We start from the raw sequence: 27,895 nt of genomic DNA on the forward strand, positions 1-27,895 counted from the left end.
GTCGTAGCGGTACACATCCCTAATTAGAACACACAAGACTAAAATGTCTAAAACATCCTAATAACCAACAGTGCATCTGCAATAGTGCCCAAAAGTCTGTTATCAAGATCATGTCCCATGCAAGATGTTTAGGCCCAGACAGATAAGCCTCGAGCATTATTCAAAGCATCTGAAGTCACATGTGTTCATGGAATTGTTTTGGACCAGTGCCTTAGTCTGGCATTTGGGGGGGATACACTTTGCAAATGCAGTTCAAAATATAGATAATAGTTGTATTGTGCTATACAATCTCCCTCCACAACATATCAAGGATGCAAAGCGACACTGTCGCCCTGTGTCTGTCCTGCTGGGAGTCAAATCCAAATAAGTCCAGGCATAATTGACTGCCTTGGCCAAGAGTAAGTTCTGTGCACATGACAACAATCTCTTTACTTTTCTGTGTCATTAATGTCCGTTAAGTCTCAGTTGTGACTCGACTTGAATTAGTTGTGCTTAAAATACACATAATCCGAGAGGAAACTAGGAATTAAAAGAGAGAAAAAGTTGCATTTTTCATGGCTCGTTGTTTCTTGGATGTATATTTATGACCAATCAGAGCGCTTCTTTGATAAATGAAACATTCAGAAACCTCTCCTGTGAGACAGAAGTGCAAACTTTGAGGGCCGATGTCGCTGTCCAGATCAAACAGACACTACCAAACATTCCTCTGGCTTCCAAACAGGGACGGCCCGTTAGGTTAGCACTGAATTTTAGTTGTAGCATCTGGCAACCCAAACTAAGGAGGTCATTTTGCTTTCTGATTGGATAACTGGCTTTTAAACCAAATTACAAAATGTTGTTTGTAATTGTAAATACAAATACCGGTAGTTTAGATAGAATACGGTATATTATACGGTATATTAGGTGAGTTGGTAAAGCAGGAAGTACTAAGAGCAGAGTCAACCTCACCTCAAGATGCTCTCTTAGCTCTGCAGATGTAACCAGCCCTTTAGATAACGACTAGTTTTGTAGTTCATCACCTTCAAGTTCCATTTTTAAATGTGTGGCATCCACCAGAACAAGACATAATATTAAACCTGAACTATATGACTTTTCTGGTTGGGGTATGGCACCTGCTTGTGTCCTTGAGTTAAAACAGCCTGTTGAGCCAAAAACACCAGCTTTTACAATCATTTACAAATATTTTAAGGACTAGAATGATGTGATTGGCAGGTGGATAAACCAATCAGAGAATGACGTGGTCTGTTTGTATCAAAAGTAACAATGCGGCTTACGAGTAATAAAGACAGAATACATTAAGATGGAGGATGAGAATAGCCACAGATCAACACATTCACCAAACTCTGTAAAGTTATGGTAATATAAGTTGTATATTTTTAAGGATAGTCTTCCATATTTGGGAGATACGTGCCACAAAATAGTGGTTGTGTTTGGAACGTGCCAAATTGTAGGTTCTAGTTCACCATGTTATTAACTTGAGCTTTACAGTTTTAGTCCAATATGTCTTTTATTATATGCATGCTAAAAATCCTTATCTGCTGGAAGATTTTAATAACTAGCAACATAATATTTGGTTTATACATTTTGGTTGATGTTTTAATCAATTGTATTTTGCTTCAATGTCGTGCCAAACCTGTCAAGCATCTGGATTTGTCGATTTGCACCACAGTTGTATTTGTTTCTTGAAATACTAACCATGCACATATGTAGTTTTTGAGAAATATTTTTGCAAACTGCCATTGAACATCTGCTGCATGAGTCAAATTAGGTCAAGTATGCAAAGCGCCCAAATCTCGGTTAAGCACAACGGAGCAATCAGATCAGAAAATTGCCAAAAGGACAATGTCTGTGCCAATGGTTCTACTTGGGCTGTTTCTGCTGCACCAAACGGGATCCACGTGGCGCATCATGAGGCATCGTCGCTTTGGTCCTCCCTCTCTTTCTCTGTGCGTCCTCTGTAGGGTTCATAGAGTCTCTTTGTTTCTTTTTGACATGTTTTCACTGATCTCCACGTGTCCCTGGGCTCCGGTTTTGCCCTGCGATCCGAGCCGGCCAATGGACGGTGTGAGGGAGCGGCGGCTTGTCCTAGAGTGAACTCTTTGCTGACGGAAGAGGAGAAAACACGCCAGCGCAGAGAGGGAGAAAGAGAGAATATCTAAATGTGACAAATCTAAAGTCTAACCGAGTTTGAAAGTGACAAAACTGGGTTTAAGTTCTTGTCAAAGGGAAATAAAATGATAAATATAGCCGCAAGCGGCAATGATCGGCCCTCGCCACGCCGCAAGAGGAGGGGGCGCTAACGCGCCCCAATTGTCCTTTTATTACGCCTACTGCTCAATCTGTGATGCTGTCACATCTTCTCCCCTTTGTTTTACCATCAAAAAGCAATTTTATTTTTAATTCTTGGCAAAATGTGCGGCTTTGCCGCACAGACACCGTGACTCTTTGAATAAAAATGTGGATAATTTTTGATGGTCCACCCCTGAAGATGAGTCTCACCAAATTCCAGGTTAATAGGGCTAACGCCCTAGGAGGAGTTTGTGAAAGTATAAAGTGTAAACATGTTCTGGCGATTTCCCCATTGGAATAACATGGGAGGTTTTGGTCATCGCTACGGCAAAGCCATAACAATTATGACATGGGTCTCATTGACTTTTTTGATGGGGATGCCAAAATTGAGTTGTGTGTCAAATTTCATATAATTTCGCAAAACTAAACATTTAACCTCCATATAAAATCTGTAGGGGGCGCTGTGGCGCCAAATTCATTTATTTCACTTCAAGTAGGTTTAGGGCAAAGAGTTTAACAACTGATTCTAATTTGACGCAATTCGGACTTTATCTGCACAAACGGCAGAAATGTTAAATTTGGGAGATTTCTGAAATTTTAGCTACAGTTTGCGGCTTCGCCGCACAGAGACCGTGACAGGTATCAATGTAATTTGGATAACTTTTGATGTCCCACTCCTCAGTAGCATTTTCACCAAATTTCAGCTTTTTAGGGCCAGCGCCCTGGGAGGAGTTTGTAAAAGTACGACGTTTGGAAAAACTCCCGAGTCAAGCTTAGCCATTTTTTAAGCAATATGGCCGACATTTGGTTGGGCGGACGGCGTTGCCGTAATAATATTTTTCACTTCTCTTGTCACCATCTACCTCTGCGCCAAATTTCATGATTCTACGCTCAGATTTTTTTTGGGTCATTTCCTATCTCTCAATGCATTTTTGGTACATTTGGGGGCGCTGACGCGGCAATTTTTTTTTTATTTTAGAAAAGGGAAATAGCCAGAATGTAGAGAGGCACGATTTTTAGAGGTGTGCAAATTTTTGTGACTTTTTGTCAATGTTCACTGGGTGAAAAATAGGGGGGTTGGTCCCGAGAAGAAAGGAAGAAGAAGAATATTCCGATGCGAAAACAATGTTTCTCATTTTTCAAATATCATAAACCATACACTGACGAGTACTTTCGTTAATTTTGAGTGGGCTTCGCCCACTTTGTGTTTTTGGCCCTCTATACAGTAATAATGTTAAATTTTTGCATTACATGCTTATATGCACGGAACATGCAAGAGATGGGGAACGTATACGTATTCGTAAAGTGCTTGTTTAGTGCGCACTTTTGCACGGGCTTCGCCCGTTTACAACGATAATGTTCCATTTTCCCACTACTAATTAGTATGCACGGGGCGTGCATGAGTGGAGGAGTGCGTGTTTCGAAGTGGGCGAGCGCCTCGCGCTCGATTTCGTGCGCACTATGTGCGCACTTTCGCAGCCGTGCTTTGCACGGCCTTACCGGACTAATAGGCCTCTCGCCAGCTTGTGGCGCTCGGGCCTAATGATGAGGTTTTTGTTTGGTTTTGTTATTTTGCTATGAAAAAAAACCCTTAAAAAGCATCCAATAATGTATTTAAATTGCAATAACATAATTTAATCTAGCCAATCGTAACCATCCTAATTGATAAAAATAGCACGAAAAGCTTAAACAGCTAGTGATATACTACATTTAAAGATGCAATATGTAACATTTCTGATAGAGGGTCCGCCACCCGTTTGTCTCCTTGGAGATGTTATTGCATTTCAGTTACAAAAACGCCTTGAAAAACATGCATTCTTGCTGTGAGTGGGTTGGCCTTTCCACAGATCTGTCCTGACCTTGAACTAGCAGCAGTTTTGTTATAAAAAAAACTGTGTTCTATGGGATGCATCCAGCAGCCATTAGTGGAGCAGTGTCCCCTCGACCTCCAGATGCTATCACAGATCTTTATTTGACACCGGGCAGAGCTCTCCAGAGACGTATTTATACTTTTGTTATCCATCCAATCATTGGCGTTATATAGTGCCTTTCACAACACTCAAAGACCTTTACAGTGCATTATTCTGTCACTCCACACTCAACCAACCCTGCAACCAAAACACTCCAGAAACACACAATTTATCATTCATTCTTTTTTTTTTTTTTTTTTATTATTAGCATTTTTTAACACTCAAGACGCTTCACGTTATTATTCATTCACACCACACTGGGATGGCTGTCTTGGGGCAGCCTTTGGCCCGTCCGACCACCACCAACACACACACAGGAACATTTGTCCTCTGCATTTGACCCGTACTTCAGTGCCATTGGGGCGACATGTTAAGAGCAGTGGACGCCGCCGGAGCCATCTGCAGATCTACAACACGATTCTTCCATCTTTCTGTGAAGCAAGAGATTTCACTACTTGGTGGTCATAATATTATGCCTGGGGGAAAAAAGCTACTCTTTCCCCACTTATTTAAAGATAAAACCCCTAAAATTGAAAGGACGGAGAACAAAATGACACATGAAAAGCAAGATCAACAGAAGCGTACAACAACAGCAAGGGAGAAAGAGCCAGGCAGAAATAGACTTTTGAGACACTGCAAACATTTGGAACTAAAGAGGATAAGACAACTTCAAGGGGAATAAACCAGGGCAGAGAAAGTCAGCAAAACAAAGATGCAAGAAACACAACAACAGAAAAACTGAGCCATGAGAGACAGAACCCGGCTTTCATTGAGGGAAAAAGCGGCTTTGGCAAGACTGTGTAACGTCCTTAACTCCCAGCAATAATAGCCTGGCATAATAAGGCCATTTAGAAGCTTAGCACCAATAAAACACCCAGGTGCTCACTTTCCACTGATAGAAGGACCAGAGCTGCCCCAGGGAGGATTATTCAGTTGTTCATTACAGCTAAAGTCTGTTTGGTCAAGTTCAATTAAGAGCATTTAACATAAGTGTTAATCACAGGTCATCCTGGTCTAATCTGCTATTGTTTCTCTTATGTAACTTTTCCACATTCAGGTCTCCAAAAATGGAAAACTTCAAACAAAGGATATTTCCTAAACCACATTTTCAATTGAGGTCAATCTGGAGGATTGGCCTTTTATGACTTCTATTGGCCTAATTAGGTCTCTGCAGCCACTGTTTCTGGTGCAGCTTCCCCCCCTTTTTCTCTTAGAACAATTCAATTGTGTTTTTTTTTTTTATATACTGCTTTTTCATATTCAAAAACACGAATACTGTAATTTTACTATTTTAAAGTGTACACTGCACACTCTATTGTGCATGTCGGTTTAATCTCTCATTCGTCCAGGAGTTTTCCATTGTAGAAAAAGTAGAAAAAGCTTCAGTTGTAGTCATCTGGACTCAGTTTGAAAAAATAAAAAATGAGGAACGCTTCACGAATTTGCGTGTCATCCTTGCGCAGGGGCCATGCTAATCTACTCTGTATCGTTCCAATTTTAGTATATGTGTTAGCGAACTAACACAATGACACGCAAATTCGTGAAGCGTTTTATTTTTTCAAACTGAGTCCAGATGACTACAACTGAAGCTTTTTCTACTATGGAACACGCCTGGACGAATGAGGGATTACACCGACATATTGTAGAAAAAGATTCATTTGTTTCATCTGGATTCTGTTATTTCAAACCATTTTTTTCTCTCCAAGAACAGAGTCCAGATGACCACAACTGAATCTTTTCTACACTCTACAGTACAGTTTTTGTTTGAGGTTGAGACCTCTTCTGTTTAATATGATCCATAAAGAGTCCCCATCTGTATGAACTCTGCTGACCAGACAGATTATTCTGGATGTTGTCAAGGCACAAACTGACAACCTTCCATTCCCTGAGAATAACCCTCTTGGTAATAATCATGGTTTGCATATTAAACTGGCCTCAACCTGCTCTGCAATGAAATGAGGTCTCATGACCCACGGGTAACATGTGACCTGCCCCTTGTGGAACCCGTGGGTCAAAAGACGACCAGCACATCACTACCATGCACCATATTTCTGTGTAAATATTTCATTTTACAACGTGGATACCTATGGCTCATAGACAGGTGAGGACTATGTGCATTTTTTTTTCTTTGCAAATTCCTCCTCCTCCTCCTTTCGGCTTCTTTCAGGAGCGCTCTATAGTGTGACTGGACCGTAGCCTCCTCCCTGAGGGGAGTGGCCTCCTGGGTGAGGGGAGTGGCCTCCTGCTTGAGGGGAGTGGCCTCCTGCCTGAGGGAAGTGGCCTTCTGCCTGTAGGGGAGTGGCTCAAATAGTCCGTGTCCAGGGTGAGAAGGGTCGGCTGTGATCCGACATGTTCCTCCCCAAATCCTGGAGACGTACAGGTCCTGCAGAGATGGGTGCTGTAGTCTCTGTTTGTCCCTGGCTGTGGCTTCAGCGTAGCACACGGTGATGGAGGAGGTGAGGATGGACTCTGTGATGGCTGTGTAAAACTGCACCATTATCTGCACTGACAGCTTGGCTTTCCTCAGCAAGTACATCCTCTGCTGGGCCTTTTTGATAAGGGGGCTGATGATGGGCTCCCACTTGAGATCCTGGGTGATGGTGGGCTCCCACTTGAGGTCCTGGGTGATGGTGAGCTCCCACTTGAGGTCCTGGGTGATGATGAGCTCCCACTTGAGGTACTAGGTGATGGTGAGCTCCCACTTGAGGTACTGGGTGATGGTGGGCTCCCACTTGAGGTCCTGGGTGATGGTGAGCTCCCACTTCAGGTCCTGGTTCATGGTGGTGATGGGAGAGTTTGTTACGGCAAGGGGGGGCTGGGAGGCAGTGACTTTCCTCTAGTCCGAGATCATCTCCACTGTCTTCTTGGCGTTGAGCTCCAGGTTGTTACCACTGCACCGATCCAACAGGAAATCAGTGCTCCACCTGCAGAGGGTCCAGCAGGAGGTGAAGGACTTGAGGTGGGGCAAGATCAGGCGCTCAATGACTTCATGACTACAGATGCATATTATATTCTGATCTAACTCTTGACACCTCCCTGCTAAATCCATACTTATCATGTGTGTAGCTTTCTCTGTCACATGGCCTGTATGCGGCCTCCTTCTGCTGCCTTAATTGCCTCAGTTTGGATGTGACCAATGGTTTGTCATTGCTATAACTGTAACTTCCAGTCTGTAATATCTAAACATGTGCTACATGTGTAGCTCCTCCTCTGTCTCACTGGTTACAACAACAAATATGTTACATCCATCCATCCATTTTCTTTTGCTTATCCGTGGGCCAGGTCGCGGCAGTCCAAGCAGTGTCTCCCAGACTACCCTCTCCCCAGACACTTCCTCCAAATCCTCCGGGGGGATCCAAAGGTATTCCCAGGCCAGTCGGAATATGTAGTCCCTCCAGCGTGTCCTGGGTCTTCCCCGGGGTCTCTTCCCGGTGGGACATGCCCAAAACACCTCCCCAGGGAGGAGCCCAGGAGGCTCCGGAACAGATCCCCGAGACACCTCAGCTGGAGGAGCAGCGGCTCTACTCCGAGCTCCCCCTGTGTGGCCGAGCTCCTCACCCTATCTCTAAGGGAGCGCCCAGCCACCCGGCGGAGGAAACTCGTTTCAACCGCTTGTATCCGCGATCTTGTCCTTTTGGTCATTACCCAAAGCTCATGACCATAGGTGAGGGTAGGAACGTAGTGACCGGTAAATCGAGACTGTTTATCAACTGAAGCAGCAAAAACATACTTATTGTATTTTCCATGATCCTCTCACTATTGCATTGTCAGCTGGTCCAACACCTGATCACTTTAAAGTACAAAAAACATGTGTCTTATGTGTCAAACTTGGCCCAACTCCTCCTTCACTGAACGACTTTGTGAACTTTAGATCTAGGGAGGGCAGCACGACCAGAGAAGTGATAAGAGAAGACTGCACCATTCCCTGTGGAGGAACTGTATTTGGTCAGGTCGTCTTTTCAGCCAGATCTTCCCAACAGTGGAACATTGTACAAAAGCCATTTGAGAGTCTCCCTTGTTCTTTTCTAGCAAAACGAATGCAATAAAGTGACTTACAAAACAAAGACTTATGAGCACTAGTTGTATAAAAATGTCTTTGCAGTTTTATTGTATGATTTTGTAATGTTTGGTATGTGATTTTTAAGTGTTTTCATCTGGCAAATGGACCACTGATGCAAATGAGCTTATATCACTTCGGAACATTTACATTGTTTGATGTAAATTGATATTTGCTGAAGCTAATTATCTTTTGCAAAGTTGCAAAACATTTACTGTATTGGTATTTATAAGGCAGAACAGTTGAGGTGTCATCATTCGGATGGTGCTAGCATCATTTTCCGTGCTGCGAGACGGAAAGGAAAAACAGTTTGAAAAGCATATAAATGAATAAAATGGCATTGATGTGTGTTTTATTTCTTTTTAGTAATAACAAGCACTCAGCAAAGACTCGTGATGCTGCTGTGGGAATTTAAAAAAATCTCTACCAACAATAATATCTGTAATGGAGTGGATCCGGCCTCAGGCTATGGTAAACCCGAGAGGACTGTTAATGTTCCTGCTCTTCATCAGTTTAGCTTATAAAAGATACAGAACACATTGTCAAACACAGTAAACAAACGCTTTGCTGTGCTTTTTCCAGAACTATGTTGCCTTTTGGGACTTCCATTCATACAGAATTTATTATACAGTCTATAGCACTTAAATAGACACTATGCAGTGTTAAGTGCCTTGAACAGGATCAAGAGAACAATGCGACTTCTGGTGGAGGGAACACCACCTTGTGTTACTGCTTTGCCTGGAATATTCCACAATATGGCATTACACTTAACATGTCATGGAGACAAGCTGGTCAGGCTCAGAATGTATTTTATTCATCCCCAAAGTGATTTTGTTTTCCAATACAGTCACGCAATAACCAGTAGAAGTCGTTGGCAGACGCTCTACCAAAGACGCTTCCTGGAGCAGGACTTTTATAGATACTTTATACTATAATCCTTATCTATCAAAAGATATGTGTAACCTTTAAGGCCAACACGACCCAGAATGCAACAGACTACCAGCTGAAGGAGCGTTAGGCCCACTAGACGTGCCACTACTACATGGCCTGTACAGTTTAGTTTGTATTACTTTCACTAGTATTTGTGTTTTAATACTAATATAACAAAAATAAAAATACAATAACGAACATTTTACCCATTGGATATAATTCTTAATAAATTGTTACTTTCTTCTCATCATAGCCATCAAAATTGTACTTTTTTAAGGCTTGCATTGCATTACAACACCAAACAAAGGGCTAATTATTATTATTATAATCTCATGCTAACGCTCTCTTCCCACGCACTGACATCACACGTGCATGAATAAGTTTATCATTTACAATTTGACCAAAGCAGGTTGTGATATCAGGCGATGTCTAATCTAACTTGTCCCTGTTTGATAAATCTAAATCGCATTTCAATGTTGACAATTAGTGACTGAGAATGTATTATTTATGCACACAAACGTCTGTTCACGAAGAATAAATCACTTTAGATCACATTGCTATTTCTTTTGCTCTCTGAATCCTCGCTCTCCTCCCGGGGCGTGTGTTGGAAATAAGTTGTGTGCACATCAGAGGAGGTCCAAACCTTGTCAGAATGCAGCTCTTGAATGGGAGGATTACATGCCCGAGGGATTGGCAAAATTCTTTGACCCGCCGAGCTCGCCAAACTTTTAAGGAATAATTGAACAGTGTCAAAAGTGGATTGTCTGGAAGCGATGAAGCACTTTTTCTGTCCCTGAAAAGCTGATATTTCAGACAGACTGTTTGCACCAGACTGTTACAGGCTGAGCGCTGGAGTTTGTAACGTGGATGATTTTGTCTCGTCCTGTCAATTTAAACAACCTAAGATTGATTTTTAGTGCATTTGTCAAAATCATATAATCATAAGTTAAAATCTATTATTAATGGTGCACCGTGTTCACTTTTCTGGCCACTTGCTTGTCTCCATGGTTATGAAATGTTCTTTTTTGAGCCCAAAAAAGTTTTACTCGAGTTTAAAAGTTGGTCATTATTTTAAGCTTGTCATTTGGAAGGACACATGGATTCATGCAGAAGATAATGAAGTTGCTATTTCTATTATTTATCTAATTCACGCACAGGTTGCAATTGACAACTAAACATTTGGAGAGTATGCGAAAAAAGCATGGAACTGTTTGCTCCACCATCAATCTGGCATTATCCATTCACCCCACGCATGCTGCTATAGCCAAAGTTACCCGGTAGCAAGGTGCAAGCAAGGCTGTCAATCTGCTCCGTTGCTCCCTCCAAGCAACAGCAATCACTCACACACAAACTCTTATGGCTGGATAAGTGTCTGGCTAAGGACATGAGCCACGTTCCAACTGGCCCTGGACTCACAGACTGGTTCAGACTGGTTCAGACTGGTTCAGACTGGTTCAGACTGGTTCAGACTGTTTCAGACTGGTTCAGACTGGTTCACTTAGGAGGTTCTAATGGCAGGGGAAAGGACATAGTTTTGCTCCGTGAACAGCTGACATCACCCAAACATAACACATGTTTCCTTGATTAATAAAACCTAAAATTGTGCCTGAATTGTACTTTTTAATTATAAGGCCGATCTTAGCAAGTCATAAAAATACTATGTGGCGCTGTGAGATGTTTCTAAAGCAAAGCTAAAATAAGCACCTCTTTACTGCATTTTAACATCGCTTTATGTAATGTAATGTATCTTAATGTAATAAGGTTTGGAAATGATTAGATACAACATGCACTTTTTTTTCTATCTTAACTTGAGTTCTGCGCAGCAATAAACAGGAAACAGGCTTATGCTAACGTGCGCTAGCTTTGTTTTGCGAAGTCTGTCAGTTAAACACAAATAAAATCACAGGAAATACAGTGTTTGGTGAGAAATGTATATAATTATATTTATATCTGCTTATTCCTGTCTTGTTTTCACCGGCTTCAGAAGCGTACTCGGAGCTACATGTACCTCGCAGCGTCTGCTTTGGATCGCTTAAACGGACTTGAACGGTTCATTTCAGGCGGTGGAGAGACTTTTGGACCATCACAATCTGCTCTAAAGCAAACAAGTGGAAACATACCTTAAATAACAGTATTGACTCCAAATTGGTAGTTGTTATTCCTGGCCTTTTCTTTTGATTGCGCCGTCTGTGGTTATTGGACCACTGTAATCGATGTCTGGCCAGGTTAAATAGACGTGCACTTGTCCAATCCGGCGACGTGAAAACAGGAATTTTCTGAGCACTTGAGCCTCAGTTGCAGGACAATACAGGAAAACTCAAACATGCATGAATCAACTTCAAGTTAACTGTGAGGAAACACCAAGTAGTGCTCGTGTTAAAGGAACAAGACCTACCGACTGTTTGCGCTTTGGGTTGATGGACGAGAACTCTAACCACTGAGCCACTGTCGCCCATATTGACAATTTATAAAGCGTTCAGTCACGGCGCGGTCAGCACTAGATCATACATTCATAACTCATGGAAGTGACGAATTTGGAAGTTACAGAATCCATTATGGCGGCCCTCGTGGCGGGCAGATCACATGCGAGGTATGATTTCTGTCCTTCAGCATAACATTTCCAGATTGTTTGGCCCAGTGGTTTGAACCACTGTGTGTCATGCTGGAGATTTTGGGTTCGACTCCGGCTCCGACCTTTAATTTTTTTGTGTTTACATTTTTTAACTTATAGATTGCACAGATTAGTTTGTCAATTTTTTCACCCTCGTCTCTTAACTACTACAAAAACTTAGGGGTTAGGGGTTAAGGGTTAGGGGTTAAGGGTTAGGGGTTGAGGGTTAGGGGTTGAGGGTTAAGGGTTAGGGGTTAGGGGTTAGGGGTTAAGGGTTAAGGGTTAGGGGTTGAGGGTCAAGGGTTAGGGCTTAAGGGTTAGGGGTTGAGGGTTGAAGGTTAAGGGTTAGGGGTTAAGGGTTAGGGGTTGAGGGTTAGGGGTTAAGGGTTAGGGGTTAAGGGTTAGGGGTTGAGGGTTAGGGGTTAAGGGTTAGGGGTTGAGGGTTAGGGGTTGAGGGTTAGGATTAGTGTCCGTCTGTCCGTCTGTGAGAGTCGGATCTCTCCTTCACTGGAACTCCTCCAGGTTTCTACGCTTTTTTCCCAAAGAGGTTTTTTTTTGTAGTTTTTCCTGGCCGAGAAGGAGAGTCTAAGGACAGAGGACCCTGGGACATCGTCCCTCGCCACCACAGACATTGTCTGACTTCATCGCCACCACAGACATTGTCTGACTCCATCGCCACCACAGACATTGTCTGACTTCATCGCCACCACAGACATTGTTGATTCATTTCTCCCTGTGGCCCTCAGAGGCAACTGTTGTTGTGATTTTGGGCCTTACAAAAATAAATTGATTTGATTTGATTTGATTTGATTAGGGGTTAACATTATACTACGTGTGAAGTGGAACAGACTGTAACGCAATGAAAATAAGCTTTTTAGAGAGAAAATGATTGCCTGAGCTGTATCAGTGGGACCGAACTCATCACTTCCGTGAGTTCTGAGTGTATGATCTAGTGCCGACCGCCACAGCGCGGTGTACAGGCCCATTACATTTGTGTTGTGAGAGAAAGTAGAAGGAACACCTGTGTACACCAGCGCCGAGCTTCAAAGAGAAACTGCTTCTCCACCGGGGCCTGATGAAAGACATTCATTCTGCCTGATGTGCATTATGTAAACGCGCAACAAAGCGCAATATACTTTTCATAATCTGTCATTCTCTGGCTATGTCGGCCTTTTGTCTTCGCACAATGGTTTGCCCCTGCTTGAAACGCTGCCTTTTAAAGCCCTGAATCAAGTTTTTGCCCATCTTTTCCTTTCCTCATTCCACATTCATGAAAGAGCTTTATGTCCTGGACCCCACCTGTCGCTCTGAGGGAAATGGCCTTAAACTCAGCTCAATGGCTCTGGATGGATGCCAGGGAGGAAACGCAATCTGTCACAATAGTCTTCCGATGCTGGTTGTTGGGTTTGCAAAAAGTCTCGTCGTTTCACAAGGCAATAACTTCAAAGATTTAAACCCCACTGCGTTGTTAAAAGTATTAGCCCGAGAGGATGTTTTTTCAGTCAATAGTTTGTGTGAGTGCGATGTGAAGTTATAGCTCGTCTGGCAGTCGGTCTCAAATCAGTTCACTCTCGAAAGAAAACCTTTGCTATTCGTGAAGCGAGGCTCTTGTTGAGTAATGTCGAGCATATATAAGAGCGATTGTTCAGAGATAACTGAGAAGGGCTTATCTTAGCAAATGTTTGGGCGATTTCAGTCCGTCCCGAATTGACTCCTGACTCCCACCGAGAGGCAGATAACCCGAAGTGAATAAGTGCGACTGCTTAATCCTAACAAAGGCCTGTGTATCGTGAGCTGACTCGGAATAGGTCCCAGTTGAACATTTACGTGACCACGAGAGTGTTGAAGGTATGTGTTATCTACTAGATGCATGAGAAGTCATTTGGCTAAAGTTCATTGACCAGATTCAATCAGGAATGTTAATTATTGGTTCTTACAACAAAAACAGCGCTGGTCTTCTACTGTCCACGAGGCATCATGGTTTTCCCTCATCATATACATACTCAAAGTTGTACTTTAGGTGAGTCGTGCCTGTTTGAGTACTTCAGTCCTGCATTTTTTAAGGATAATATCACGCTAATCGTTGGTTAAATGGAATGCATTTATAATACGCCAACTATTACAGTGTTGTACTTTGTTTTAAATGAAAAGAGAATGCTCAAAATCATGGATAAGTTGTTTTTTCTGCAGAATTGTGTGGTATCTTTGTTGATATTGATCTTTAATGGAGTTTATCTTTGTTGCCGATTATCACAGTTATACTAAATGAACCACAAACTGTCTACACTTTTTATCGTGCTAAAATATATAGTTTATTTACCATCCCTTTGCCCTGTCTGTTGCTCTGTACTGAAAAAATCAGAAATTTGGTGCATGAAGCTGAACTGGAGTGTTTTGCAGCAGTGTCGTCATTAGCACTTTGAGTTCCAATTCATAGCAATGTGATAATTGAATTTGTGCTTTTCCGTTGCCTTTCCTTGTTGTTTGTTATAACCAGGAGCTGAAATGCTGTTACCTGAGAATAATCCAGGTTCTACTCTATGATCCGCACCAACAAACTCTGGAACATGGTCCAAATGACAACACTTTTCAAACTTCAATTACAGCCTGGCACTTAGGAAGCACACTTAATGTCCTCTGCAATGACATGGACCTTTTCTAACAAGCAACTAGCAGATCCCAAGCGCTCAAATTGTAGCCGTTTCCTTCTCCAAATTGCCTGGTAATTGCAGTGAGTTTAAGAAATCCACTTTCCTCCCAAGTCTTGGTATGAAGCGCGGCTGCTCTTGTTTGAAAAGAAAGGTCTGATGAAGAGCTCCGCACGGCTGCCCCCGAGTCATTATGAAAACACGTTTAATTCAAGTGTGGTAAAGATTTCTCTGCAAGCTTTCCACAAGGCTGCTCCTCGACATGTCACTGCTGCTCCTCGACATGTCACTGCTGCTCCTCGACATGTCACTGCTGCTCCTCGACATGTCACTGCTGCTGCTCCTCGAGTTGTCACTGCTGCTCCTCGACATGTCACTGCTGCTCCTCGAGTTGTCACTGCTGCTCCTCGATATGTCACTGCTGCTCCTCGACATGTCACTGCTGCTCCTCGAGATGTCACTGCTGCTTCTCGAGATGTCACTGCTGCTGCTCCTCGAGATGTCACTGCTGCTCCTCGAGATGTCACTGCTGCTTCTCGACATGTCACTGCTGCTCCTCGACATGTCACTGCTGCTCCTCGACATGTCACTGCTGCTCCTCGACATGTCACTGCTGCTCCTCGAGATGTCACTGCTGCTCCTCGACATGTCACTGCTGCTCCTCGACATGTCACTGCTGCTCCTCGAGATGTCACTGCTGCTGCTCCACGAGATGTCACTGCTGCTCCTCGACATGTCACTGCTGATCCTCGAGTTGTCACTGCTGCTCCTCGAGATGTCACTGCTGATCCTCGAGTTGTCACTGCTGCTCCTCGAGATGTCACTGCTGCTCCTTGAGATGTCACTGCTGCAGCAAGACTCACACGCCAGCAATTAATGCATCTTCTTTGAATATTCTGATCAAACCACAAGCTATTTACATGTGGGATGTAGGAGGACCAGGAATATTAGAACCAGGAGAACATTTATTTCAGGAATAGACTTTTGGTAAACATTTTCATTTTCTCATTTCACTGTCAGGTTTGAATGATAGATATCAGGTTGTGGATATGCCAGTATGTAAATGATTCTTCTTTGACCCTTAGTTGCTGTATAGAATAATTGTCTGCTTGCTCAGCATTACGTACAACTATCCTCTAAATCCTGCAGCGATGGGACGGTATCAAATGTACACAGTATTACCTGACGTGATGGTATATGCCAGGGAGTTACATATTTCATAATGGTACATATATTATCTTTGGTTGTGCTTTACTTTGCTGTGCATATAGTTAGACAAATACTAATCAGTTAGAGGACAAAACAATTAACCTCGAGTAATTAAGCCTATAACCAGAATGTGCTGGTGGCTGTGTTCGCTTTGATCTATTATTAGGGTTAGGAATGCATTGGGTTTGTGTTTTGGAACAGTGAATTAGCTTAAGGTTCAGGCTTTGGGACAGAACTGCCTTTGGAAAAAGAAAATGGGCAAAAGACAGACTTACCAAATTAGAGGTCACTTCAAAGAATCAGAAAAAGGTTTATTGTCATTGTCAGTGAATAAAAGTCACAAACTAGGAACGTGATTCCGTGGTGCAACATGCAACAGCTATTTTAATAATAATAATAATAATAATAAAACTAATTATAATGGCAAATTATATCAAATATTAAGACTATTTAAATAATTCCGTCCTGGTCATTAGCATGATTTTTGGCACATTAAGTGTTAGTAATGAGCAAAATTATCTATTCATGAATTCAAGGCTGTGAGAGCTGCTTTTTCCACAAAGCCTGTGAAATAAATGAGCTCGGTCAATACGGTCGGGAAGCCTCATGGTTATGAGACTTTTTATACCTTAAGACGGGTTATTGGCCCATTTCTGGGGCTACTACATCTTAAAGTACTTTCAAAGAGTAACTGAAAACTCTGGAGTACATTAGACTTCCATCCTTTCAGTCACTTTTACAGTCAGTGGTACGGACAGCAATGTTTCAAACCACGACTGAGCACAAACTGTTGTTGGCCCAACACTGGTTATGACGTGAAGGTGATGGAGAATAAAGCATTTCTCCCCTGTTATCTTCATCAAAGGTACAACGCTCCCCACAACAGAAGCAAAGTCAGGACAGTAACATGGACCGGCCTCCTGCTGGTGCCAGAGTCAGGACTAAACATGGACTGGCCTCCTGCTGGTGCCAGAGTCAGGACTAAACATGGACCGGCCTCCTGCTGGTGCCAGAGTCAGGACTAAACATGGACTGGCCTCCTGCTGGTGCCAGAGTCAGGACTAAACATGGACCGGCCTCCTGCTGGTGCCAGAGTCAGGACTAAACATGGAGCGGCCTCCTGCTGGTGCCAGAGTCAGGACTAAACATGGACCGGCCTCCTGCTGGTGCCAGAGTCAGGACTAAACATGGACCGGCCTCCTGCTGGTGCCAGAGTCAGGACTAAACATGGACCGGCCTCCTGCTGGTGCCAGAGTCAGGACTAAACATGGACAGGCCTCCTGCTGGTGCCAGAGTCAGGACTAAACATGGAGAATCTGCGTTTCAGTTTTATGCAGCTAAAATCTGGAACATTCTTCCTGAAGATGTGAGACAGGTTCTACTCTGACAATGTTCAAATCCAAGCTAAAAACAGTTTTGTTTTGCTGTGTTTATGACTGAAAGGATTTTCTTTGCACTCTTCTTTTTTATGTCTTAAACTGTTTTGTGATTTCTTTCATTTCTTTGTGATTTGAATGCATTTGTTCCTGTTGTGAAGCACTTTGAATTGCCTTGTGGATGAAATATGCTCTACAAATAAACTTGCCTTGTCTAATGGTAAATAAACTTCTCCTGCTCTAGTGCTCCAGCCTCTTCTTACAACATAGATGGAAGGTATAGTAGAGTTTCTTGTGTCCTCTGTATTTGAGCCATCCTTCATTGCCGCTGGAGCAGCCTGTCAGAACTAGTGGGGGCCCCGGGGGCCCATCTCCATGACATGAAGGAAGGGTGTCTGCTTTCCTTTGGCACCTCCAACTGAATCTGGAAAAGTGCACTGCAGGATTCATTTACAGAAACCAATGCTTTGGTTGTGTATTTTAGCATTGTATATGTGATATTGTCTTATTGTGGTTATAGTTTTAGTTCATGTTTTCCTTGACTCTATATCAGTCACATGTGATCATCACTGCACGATGGCCCTGCAGACGCCACAAAAACCCTCCTGTTGCATTCTTGTCAAGTGTCTGTGTCTCCTGTATGAGCTGCCAAAGCCTTCTCTGCAAGGACAAGAACCAAGCATTGTTTTTGGTTTTAATGAGTCAACATTAGCCCGCTCAGAGCCATGTGTTTGTCTTTCAGCAGCTGATTTCACTTATGTGCAGCGGGAGTGAAGTCCTCGGGTCTTTGCATGCGCTCAGAAACTGTGTGTCTGGTCATTAAAGCAAAGTCATATCTACTGTACGTATTAACACTATAATGCTAGGACTAATACAACAGCTAATGAACCATTAACTGTGGTATTATTACCATAGTAATTCAAATACAGCCACTAATACTATTACACTTTATTAGTACTAATATTACTCCTTCTAATACTACTACTGCCTGAGGAGATGAGGCTTGCACCATCATTATCATAAATAACTTGTTTATTGACTATTATTTTTATGAAACGTCTCATTGATTTCTGTCTTTGTTCAATTTATTTTACAAATATAGTCACGTACCCGTTTTAGTAAGGACTAATTTCAGAACAATATCTTAATATAAATATAAATATACATATTAATTATAATATTATTATCACTCTCAACAATAATAAAATGTGTGTACTTACCAAGGACCAAGTTTGTTTTCAGTTTATGAGTAAATTCTTTATTCATGCATGTCTTATTTTATTTGACATACTTTGCTATAATTATTAATAATTGTTGTATGTTGCACCTTAATGCCGACACAGTGAGCGGGAGGTGGAGCATAGTGAGCGGGAGGTGGAGCACATGAGCGGGAGGTGGAGCACATGAGCGGGAGGTGGAGCACAGTGAGCGGGAGGTGGAGCACATGAGCGGGAGGTGGAGCACAGTGAGCGGGAGGTGGAGCACAGTGAGCGGGAGGTGGAGCACAGTGAGCGGCAGGTGGAGCACAGTGAGCGGCAGGTGGAGCACATGAGCGGGAGGTGGAGCACAGTGAGCGGCAGGTGGAGCACAGTGAGCGGCAGGTGGAGCACATGAGCGGGAGGTGAAGCACAGTGAGCGGCAGGTGGAGCACATGAGCAGGAGGTGGAGCACATGAGCGGGAGGTGGAGCACAGTGAGCGGCAGGTGGAGCACATGAGCGGGAGGTGGAGCACATGAGCGGGAGGTGGAGCACAGTGAGCGGGAGGTGGAGCACATGAGCGGGAGGTGGAGCACATGAGCGGGAGGTGGAGCACAGTGAGCGGGAGGTGGAGCACATGAGCGGGAGGTGGAGCACATGAGCGGGAGGTGGAGCACAGTGAGCGGGAGGTGGAGCACATGAGCGAGAGGTGGAGCATAGTGAGCGGGAGGTGGAGCACAGTGAGCGGGAGGTGGAGCACATGAGCGAGAGGTGGAGCATAGTGAGCGGGAGGTGGAGCACATGACCGATAGGTGGAGCATAGTGAGCGGGAGGTGGAGCACATGAGCAGGAGGGAGTATATGGGCGGAGCAAACCTGAGGGGTGGGACAGTGCAGGATTATGGAGGGCTGTGACGGTGAATATGAGTATTTTGAAGTTGACCAGTGGAGGTCTCTGAGAATGTGGAGGATGTTCTAGTGAGGATGTTCTAGTGAGGATGTTCTAGTGAGGATGTTCTAGTGAGGATGTTCTAGTGAGAATGTTCTAGTGAGGATGTTCTCGTGAGGATGTTCTAGTGAGGATGTTCTAGTGAGGATGTTCTAGTGAGGATGTTCTAGTGAGGATGTTCTAGTGAGGATGTTCTCGTGAGGATGTTCTCGTGAGGATGTTCTAGTGAGGATGCGAGAGTCAGAGTTCTGAACTAGTTGAAGTTTGTGAAGAGATTAGTGGTGGTAGATTAGAAAGTCTGAAATGGAAAAATGAATTCACAGTCACTGACAACATCTTGATTGTCCTTTGCACGGGACGCAATAGACGGCCCAGTGTACTCAAGCAGCGAGCCATTAGCGTCCGTCCTTGTTCTGCTGTAGCGTGGGAGCTTGTTAGCGCCGTATCCAAAACAAGGGCATGAGAGGAGAGGAACCAGATGCGACCACTGGCAGCCTCTTCACAGGGACGTCCTCCACAGAGCCTGGACTCTGCAGCAATGACTTCACAGCCACATGCTTTAACTATTAGCGCCCGCCCTCCAAACACAGGCTAACCACTTTGTGCAACATGTCAGCAGAGGACTTGAAGCAAAGGCCGTCAGTGAATGAGATGCTTCCAGTTCACTTTGAATGCATAGAAGTGGAGAACATAACGTGCTACTTATTATTGCTAGCCATTAGATGTGAAGTAAAAAGAGAAGAAGTACTCAAATGCATTTTAAATTCTGGAATGGAAGTAACTGGAGACAGAGGTCAAGAGGGAACACGATGTGATTTCACTGTTCGAATTGGGATTAGCTGCAGAAAGTCATACAATAATAACTGCTCTGTAAGTAATAGCAGAGCTTGGTTAAAATATGTATTGTAATCTATGTAGTATTTCAGTTATTTGCTTATTTCTTCCACACTGACCATTGTATGATGAAGATAAAATATTCTTCTTTAGGTTGTACTGGACAAAAGGTTAAAAAAAAATCTTTTACCACAAATCATACTTAATGAAGCAAAACTCTGTCCTTCGTAAAAGAGAGTCAAAATAACTGAAATGCGTTTTTTTTTTTTAGCTTGACTTAATTTGACACCAGATCTGAATATATTATGGTACTTCACTTTTGCCTCAAGTCGCCTTTATTCCAGAATTATGAAGACACACCATTTTCAAATGTCTTTACCTCATCTTGCAGTTTTTCTCGACTGTAAAATCTTGTACTGTATTTCATAGAGTTCCGAGTGTTATCCAAATGAACCTTCTGATGTTTATATTTATGTAATTAAGGAAAACTTAATTATTCGTAAAAAAATTTAAAACGATTTAGAGAAGCAGCATCAGGCCCGGGTCTGGACTAAACTGACTGATGCATCTGAGTTTCAAAGAGGTGCAAAGATGATACTCTTCCATTAAGTGTCAGTGTTATTTAACACACCTTAAATAAGGGTGCTAGCACTTTTAAATGAGGTTGCAATGCACCCTTTTGCACCCTTTTGCACCCCTGTAGACCTGGGCCTGAACTGCAGGGACCAGACACTATCAGAGGACGTCCAATGAGCGTGAGAGAATTGCCCTATTCAAACCAAATGACTTGTTCTGTCCCAGGTACTTCATTAGTCACCAACATAGGCCCATGGCAGTTAAAATGAGTTGCACCGTTGAAGTTCAATGCTGCTGCCACACAAATAAACAAAAGGGAAATACTTTCTCACAATAGCTTCAGGGAGTGGTGCTCAATTGAAGAGATGTGAAGACATAAGATGATATTGTGGAGCCAAATAATCATACAGTAAGTTTGGATGTTTTCTTGCCAAAAATAGTGAATCTCCAAAAGCTATTATGACATCAAATTCGAGGACGTGAATGCAACCACAGTGAACTGATCAATCAGGAATATTTGATCTAATTTTCTGCATAACAGCTCACACAATACTGAGCCCTCTGTGTCCTCGTGTGACATTAACCTCTATCTCAGCGCTTGATCTCTGTTCTTTGGACTCGCATGGACTGGCTGAACAAATAAGGGGGCAGCTGTGGTAAATACTTGTCTTCCTCCACTCCACTTTAATCCATTTGTTTTGATGTCAGCGCTGAAGCGACTCTTATGCTGGTATTATTGCCCTGTGGTTCAGCTGCATTTTCACATTGTCACAAAGGCAGCTACAGACACAAATACACAGGTAATATGACTCATTGTTGCTTCACGGTACAATACTTTCTTAATATAGCCTTGTAATAGACATTTACCTAAGTAATGTAAAGGTGCACTACGTACCTTTTCTGCTTGTTTCCTTAGCCTTGAATAATCCACAGTATGGCATTAAAGACTGTATAATTTTTCATGTGATGAAGTAAAATCTCCTTTGCCGCAGTATTTATTGTAAAAAACTTCTGTTTGGGTCAAACTGAGGCAATACGCTCTCTGATTATAGTGTTTTATTGTCCTGAAGCAGGAGGAGCGCTGCTAGCACGTTAGCTGCTGTTAGCATCACTGTGATGGAAGCGAGGAGTTGCATTAGGTGAGTGGGTAAGACATGTGGACTGCTGCAAAGGGTTTAAAATGAGCTAGTACGTTTTCTTTGCATTTTTTAAGACAGGTACAAAGTCTTTAAATGCATCTATCTCCAGGAAGACGAGCCGGAAACGCCCACAGGCCAAGTTACAGGTCAGATCTATCAAGGGGTGAGTTAGAATGCAAGGTATTTTAGCTGTAAAAACACAGGTTGTTGAGATGGATTAGATATTAATGCCGCACTGTGGAACATTCCAGACAGAGTAACCCTAATTTTATGATTTAAAAGCTTACAATGCTAGCCAAATTGTGCCTTCTTTGCTATTTTTATAATGTTCTGGTAATCATGCACATAGCTCACAGTTAATTATTGCATGTAGGGGTTTTATTAGTAGAGTAATTTAATAAAAATACAATCGTCCAGCAGTAAAGCAAATATGTTTATTAAGCACTTTAATATACATCGGAAAATCCCACTTCATATAATACAGGATTTTTTTTTTTAAAGATGAGACTTCAATGTACATGGTAAGCTATTTACAATCCAATCACTGACATCTCAAAGGTGACAGATACATCAGACAAACAGGATATCTCCATAAGACATAAGCAGTATGTTTTCTCTCCTGGTTAGATCCAGTTCCGGGCGTGATTTCCTTCCGTTGACCCTTCATGATTCTTCTGAGCTGCTGTCGTGCTGGAGCTGAGAGCTTTCACTACGGCTTACGAGTGTTTGTGCATGCTATAGACGTTTTTGCTCCCCTCCCCAAAATCCCAGAACTTGGCAAAAAATAGCTTGCTGTTAACATTATGAAAAGCCTGCAAAAATATGACTCGGCCCTGTAAACGCTAGCACAGCTCCACACACTTCATGAGAAACAGATGTGGAAGTTCTCGCAGCCTCCCACCCTCCGTCTCCCAAAAGGGTTATGTCCGGCTGAGCGAATATCCAGCTCCTCAAAGGAAGGAGCTTGGACAGAGTTTGTTGGTTCAAACTTTGGCTTTGGAGCTCTGCCTGTTGAAAACCATGACATGTCTTTATGGTTTGGGCTGTTTTTAGTCGTTCTTTTGTCATGCCTCCTGAAAATCCAGCAGGAATTACCCAAAATAACTGAAAAGTCGACAAAGAACTTGCAAATGTTATTTTTGAATTGCCAATTTTACTTACATTTAGCACCAAACTTTTGCAGAAGGTACTCTGGATATTTAAATACATATTTTTACACAGAAAAAAAGAAAAATGCACAACTCATAAAAATCCCACAGGGACAAAATGAATAATTTTTGTTTCAGTGAAGCTTCCCTCTGAGATACTCGTATTAATTCATAACACACAAAGCCAACAAAATAGGGAGTCTAAAAATAACTGCAGGCAACTTCTGAACACAGCACCATGGTTGAGCGTAATGCAACCTAAAATGCATCAAAAGTGGCTTGTTTCCAAAAAAAATATAATAAATATGCTTGCCTAAAGAATGTTGCCACAGCTATGAACACATTGCAAGTTTAGCACACTGATAAGGTTAACACAGATTGTTTTGGGGTCTCTAGGAAAGGTCGACTATCAAAAGCATACCAGGACATAAGTTATTATGTCATCTGTTTGTCACGATGCACTCAGCGGTGCATCGCAGTCAGTGTCAAATAAAGAGTTGCCAGAAAGACCTTAAATAATAAAGCACTGGTATGTTTCATCAGTTACTCAAAATATGGATGGATACAACATGATAAAACAAATACATGACTGTCATCTTTTTAAAAGTGCATACAATATTCATTAAATATCAATACATTAAATAAAAATTATGCATTTGTGTGGATATATGAAGAAGGCTGTAACAGATGTAGGCACATCGAAGTATCAGTTCACATAAGCCTCAGGCAGCAATTGTCTTCCCCACGGGTTTTCTCCAGCTCCCCCGATGATGAGCGCAAATGTAGGACTTTTATGCAAATGAAAAACAGTTGCTTTGGCACATTCCCTATGACGTCTGCACGATGAATACATCCACCACATCTGAAACTGTAAGAAACACCTGTGTTAATGCAAAGTTGGTAAAGTCTCCTAGTCAAGAAAAGCTAGCTTGGTTATATCAAGAATGGAGATCGACCGATGCACCTGTTGCCTGAAAACAATATCTGCCATTAGCCTAAATGTTCTCCTCAAAGCCAATTATTGATCATGCGCTTGTTCCTGCGGTGAGTGCATATAGAGTTAGTGAAGAAAATCCCATATCGGTCGACCTCTAATCAAGAATGTACACAATAAAAAGCATGATAATAAACTATACAATATCAAGAAGAAAGTAAGAGTATGAAAGAGTGTCTTACCAGCTATAAAGGTGTTTCTTTTTTGTAGTTGAACCCAGGGTCAGATCCGTCTATCTGCAGTTTAAGAGCCTGTTTGAGGCTGAGCTCTGTCTCTCCGATGGGATAGTTGTCCAGAACATCCTGGTGACCTCTGTTCTGAGCATTCCGGGGAACTGACACCCTCCCCAGGAAAACCTGATTACCGTGTAAGTGATAATTCGGGTTGGTCAGGATGCCGTTTCTCCTCTTTTCCGCGAGGCTCTGCTGTTGGAGGAAGTACTGCTCTTGGTTTGGCTGAAGGGGGCTGCCAATCACGATTTTACAATGAGGATCCTTCACTGCAATGTTTGCAACAGTTTTATTGAGAGCTATTCGCTTATCGAACTGAGTCATCTCATACTCCAGAACTTGGCTTGATCCATTGTTCTTGTTTTTCTTTTTGTCTCCGAGAGATGTTTTGCCATTTGAAGCTGAAATTTTGTTACCTTTGGAGGCCTTATTTAGACTTGGTTTTAACTGTGACCAGTCAAAGTCACTGCCTGGGGAGGATGGCGGCTGGCCAATAGATTTAGTTGTAGAAGAAGGGGATACAATAGACTGTCTACTTCGACTGCGAGGCAGTGAGTGCTGCTGGATCTGTTCTGTGAAAGTCATTCCATGAAAACTGTCTATTGGCACAGTTTGTGCTGTGGCCGTTGAGGATGTAGTTCTCAGGGAGGAGTTTTTTGAGCTCTTTAGGGAGTTATTAGAGAGGGAAGATTTCTGCCTGTCAACAGTGGAGTCTGGAGATTCAGATGGGGAACTGAATGCATGGACAGGTCCATTGGGGAGACACCGGCCAGATGACTGCATGTCACCAGCTCCTGTGCTGCCTGAACTGCTTGATTTTATGGTGAGGGACTGCATTTTACCAGTTACAGATGATGTTTTTTCTTCCATGGTATGCACAGGAGAGGGGTTGCATCCATTCAATGTTGAAGCTCCATATTTTTCTAGCAGTTTAATGATCATTGCATGGCCTCCTTTAGCTGCCACTCTCATTGCCGTTCGCCCAAACTGGTCAGCATGGTTTGGATCAGCCCCATTCTCCAGAAGTATTTGAACAACATCAATATGACCCTCTTGGGCAGCTATACCCAGTGCTGTAGCTCCCTGGTTACATGTGTGGTCTACCCGAGTGCCATTTTCTATCAGATACTGCACAACTTTTGTATGGCCTTGCCATGCAGCAGACTGGAGGGCAGATCGTTTTTCATTGTCACAAGCATTTACATCAGCATGGTAATTAATAAGCAGTCGCACCATTTCAAGATGCCCTTGCCAGCAGGACACGTGGAGAGCGGTTCTACCCTCTGTGTCACAAGATTCAACATTGGCACCATTTTCAAGAAAATACTCTGCCATGGCTAGCTGATTTTCAAGTGCCAGTATGTAGAGAGTAGGGCGCCCATCTGCATCTTTATGGTCTATATCAGCAACGTGGCTAAGCAGCAGCTCCACTATGTCCCTGTGGCTCTCCAGTGCTGCCACCCTGAGAGAGTTTCTCCCATCGTATCCTCTCTGGTCCACAAGGGATTTGTTTTCCAGAAGAATTTGAACACAATCATAATGTCCCTCTTGTGCAGATAATATTAATGGTATTCGACCATCATTATCAACTTCTGTGCAGCGAGCACCTTGCTCAATTAGGGCATCACACACCTGTCTGTGGCCTTCAAAGGAAGCCATGTGCAGTGGTGTCCAGCCTGCATCGTCCCTGTGATTCTCGTCCAGACCTCTGTCCAGCAGAGTCCGCACTACTTCCACATTTCCCTGAGCAGACGCAATACTCAGGACTGTCCTTCCCTCACTGTCGATGCTGTCAACAGCGGCACCCCAAAACAGTAATGTGTTGACAACAGACGCATGGCCCATAGAGGCAGCAGCCAACAGAGGGGTGCGGCCATTGTTGTCGGTATGGTCCACGTCAGCGCCGCCTTCTAAAAGCAAATCCACTACATCCACATGTCCTTCATAGCCAGCCACAAGTAGAGGGGTCATGCAGTCTTTGTCACAGTGGTCAACCTCTGCTCCCCTTTCGATCAGGAGGCTTACTACTGAAGCGTGACCTTTACTCGCAGGGATGCAAAGGGCTGCCACAGAGAGGGCCGTCCTTCCATCTACATCTTCATGGTTCACTTCAGCGCCATGGTCCAGGAGATGCTCCACAATCTCCCTGTGTCCCATGTAAGCTGCCGCAATAAGAGCTGTTCTTCCTTCATTGTCCGCTTTGTTGACCTCTGCCCCATGTTGGAGAAGGTTCAACACTATGTCTTCATGACCTCCCCAAGCAGCTGCCCTCAGAGCTGTTCGCCCATCAGCATCGGCACAGTTCACTTTGGCACCCGCGTAAAGGAGAGCTGATACAACTTCTGAATGACCACCCCAGGCTGCAGACCGGAGGGCCGTCCATCCATCGTGATCAGTGTGGTTTATGTTGGCCTCACACCCTATTAGGCAGTTGACAACTTTTGTGTGACCTTGCCTTGCAGCGAGAGTAAGTGCTGTCTGTCCGTGGTTGTCTTCTAACTCCTTGTTTGCACCTCTCGATATGAGCAAGTTGACCACATCCAAATTTCCACTGTATGCAGCGTTGGCCAAGAGAGTTCTGCCACTGGAGTCATACTGATTAACTGAGGCCCCATTATCAAGTAAAGTCCGTATAGAGTCCTCTCTCTCCAGGGCCTGCTGTACAATGCATGAGGCGTGGTCATCCTCGTTGTTAACATGAGCCCCTGCTTTGACTAAAAGCTGCAGCACCTCCTGTTCTTTTGGTATAGAGATAGACAGGGCATCTTTAGCCGGGGTTCCATTCCAAACCATCCAAAGAGCCAGATTAAAAGGTTCAATTTGTAGGTTAGAGTTGACAAGGTGTAAAGCAAACTCCTGAACTTCAAGTGGTTTCAGCTGTTTGGCTCTGCAGGTGTAACTCATGGCCAGCATCCGATGCCCCTCAGCTGCATTGCACAGGTACTTCTGAGTGCAGTGCTTAACATCCAGCAGCCACTCCGCAAAACTGTAGTGGAAAAGTATTTTTGTATTTCCAAATCCATCAACCAACAGTTTGGTTAAAATGTCCATCTTTTTCTGAAAATCTTCCATTGTTAGTGTCATGTTTTTGGTCCAGACTGCATGATACAGTTCTTTGACAGTGAGTGGCCGGCATGTTGCCAGGATTACATTAAGAATAGGCTGAACTTTGGCAAACTGTTTTCTGACAAAGAGTCTCTGACAGAGCCACAAATAAAGGCCGTTGAGCGTGCCAGGGATGTCACGGATCTCGCGCAGCATGATAAAGTTCTCCACCACTCCATCCAGGACGCGCTCCAGGTACAGGAAACAGCCACTGCTTTTGATGTGGAGCTGGTTGAGCATTTCGGCCGTCTCTTTGGTGAGATGCTGCCTCAGGGCCTCCTCCTGGTCCAGCCGGTGGAGGATGTACTGCTGGACATCTTTGACAATATAGGCCTTGCGCAGATCATCAAGACTGATTTTTCGGAAACCTACGGGAAACAGAAAGAATAATGTATTAGCAAAAGAAAGAAAATCAACAAAACTCAATGAATGAAAGTATTATAAAACGCTGAAATTAAAGTGCAATACTAAGAAAGCTAATTTTATTCAGCTACCTAAGGAGATAGATGTATGATCATCCACAGATCTTCTAGTTCAAAATTGTGTTTTATAAGCTTCACATTCCAGAGGTGCAAGACAATTACAAGCAAAACAATGCTTCGAAAGTCAGAGCAGCTTAGTGAGTCTTTAATGA

The 27,895-nt window shown here is 43.3% G+C and overlaps 1 protein-coding gene and 1 non-coding gene across 3 annotated transcripts in view; both read right to left on the reverse strand.

Moving 5' to 3' along the window:
* Positions 1–5,677: 5,677 nt before the first annotated feature.
* Positions 5,678–5,783, reverse strand: LOC140354855 (U6 spliceosomal RNA). Its single transcript, XR_011926000.1, has one exon. It is a non-coding gene; the product is annotated as a U6 spliceosomal RNA (small nuclear RNA).
* A 16,413-nt stretch (positions 5,784–22,196) lies between these two features.
* Positions 22,197–27,895, reverse strand: part of ankrd50 (ankyrin repeat domain 50) — a 73,567-nt gene continuing 67,868 nt past the window's right edge. The window contains exons 3-4 of one of the 2 annotated variants that reach the window (XM_072435055.1): positions 24,109–27,629; positions 22,197–23,794 (exon numbers count right to left, since the gene is read on the reverse strand). In XM_072435055.1, the coding sequence (XP_072291156.1) occupies positions 24,112–27,629 (3,518 nt within the window). In that variant the 3' untranslated portion in view covers positions 22,197–23,794; positions 24,109–24,111. Of the gene's footprint in view, positions 23,801–24,108; positions 27,630–27,895 lie in introns of both variants that reach the window. The other variant, XM_072435046.1, reaches the window with a different exon arrangement.

This window comes from Eucyclogobius newberryi, unplaced genomic scaffold (genome assembly GCF_026437365.1).
Source record: "Eucyclogobius newberryi isolate DKJ021-1_F unplaced genomic scaffold, fEucNew1.0.hap1 SCAF_11, whole genome shotgun sequence".
Taxonomy (NCBI): Eukaryota; Metazoa; Chordata; class Actinopteri; order Gobiiformes; family Gobiidae; genus Eucyclogobius; species Eucyclogobius newberryi.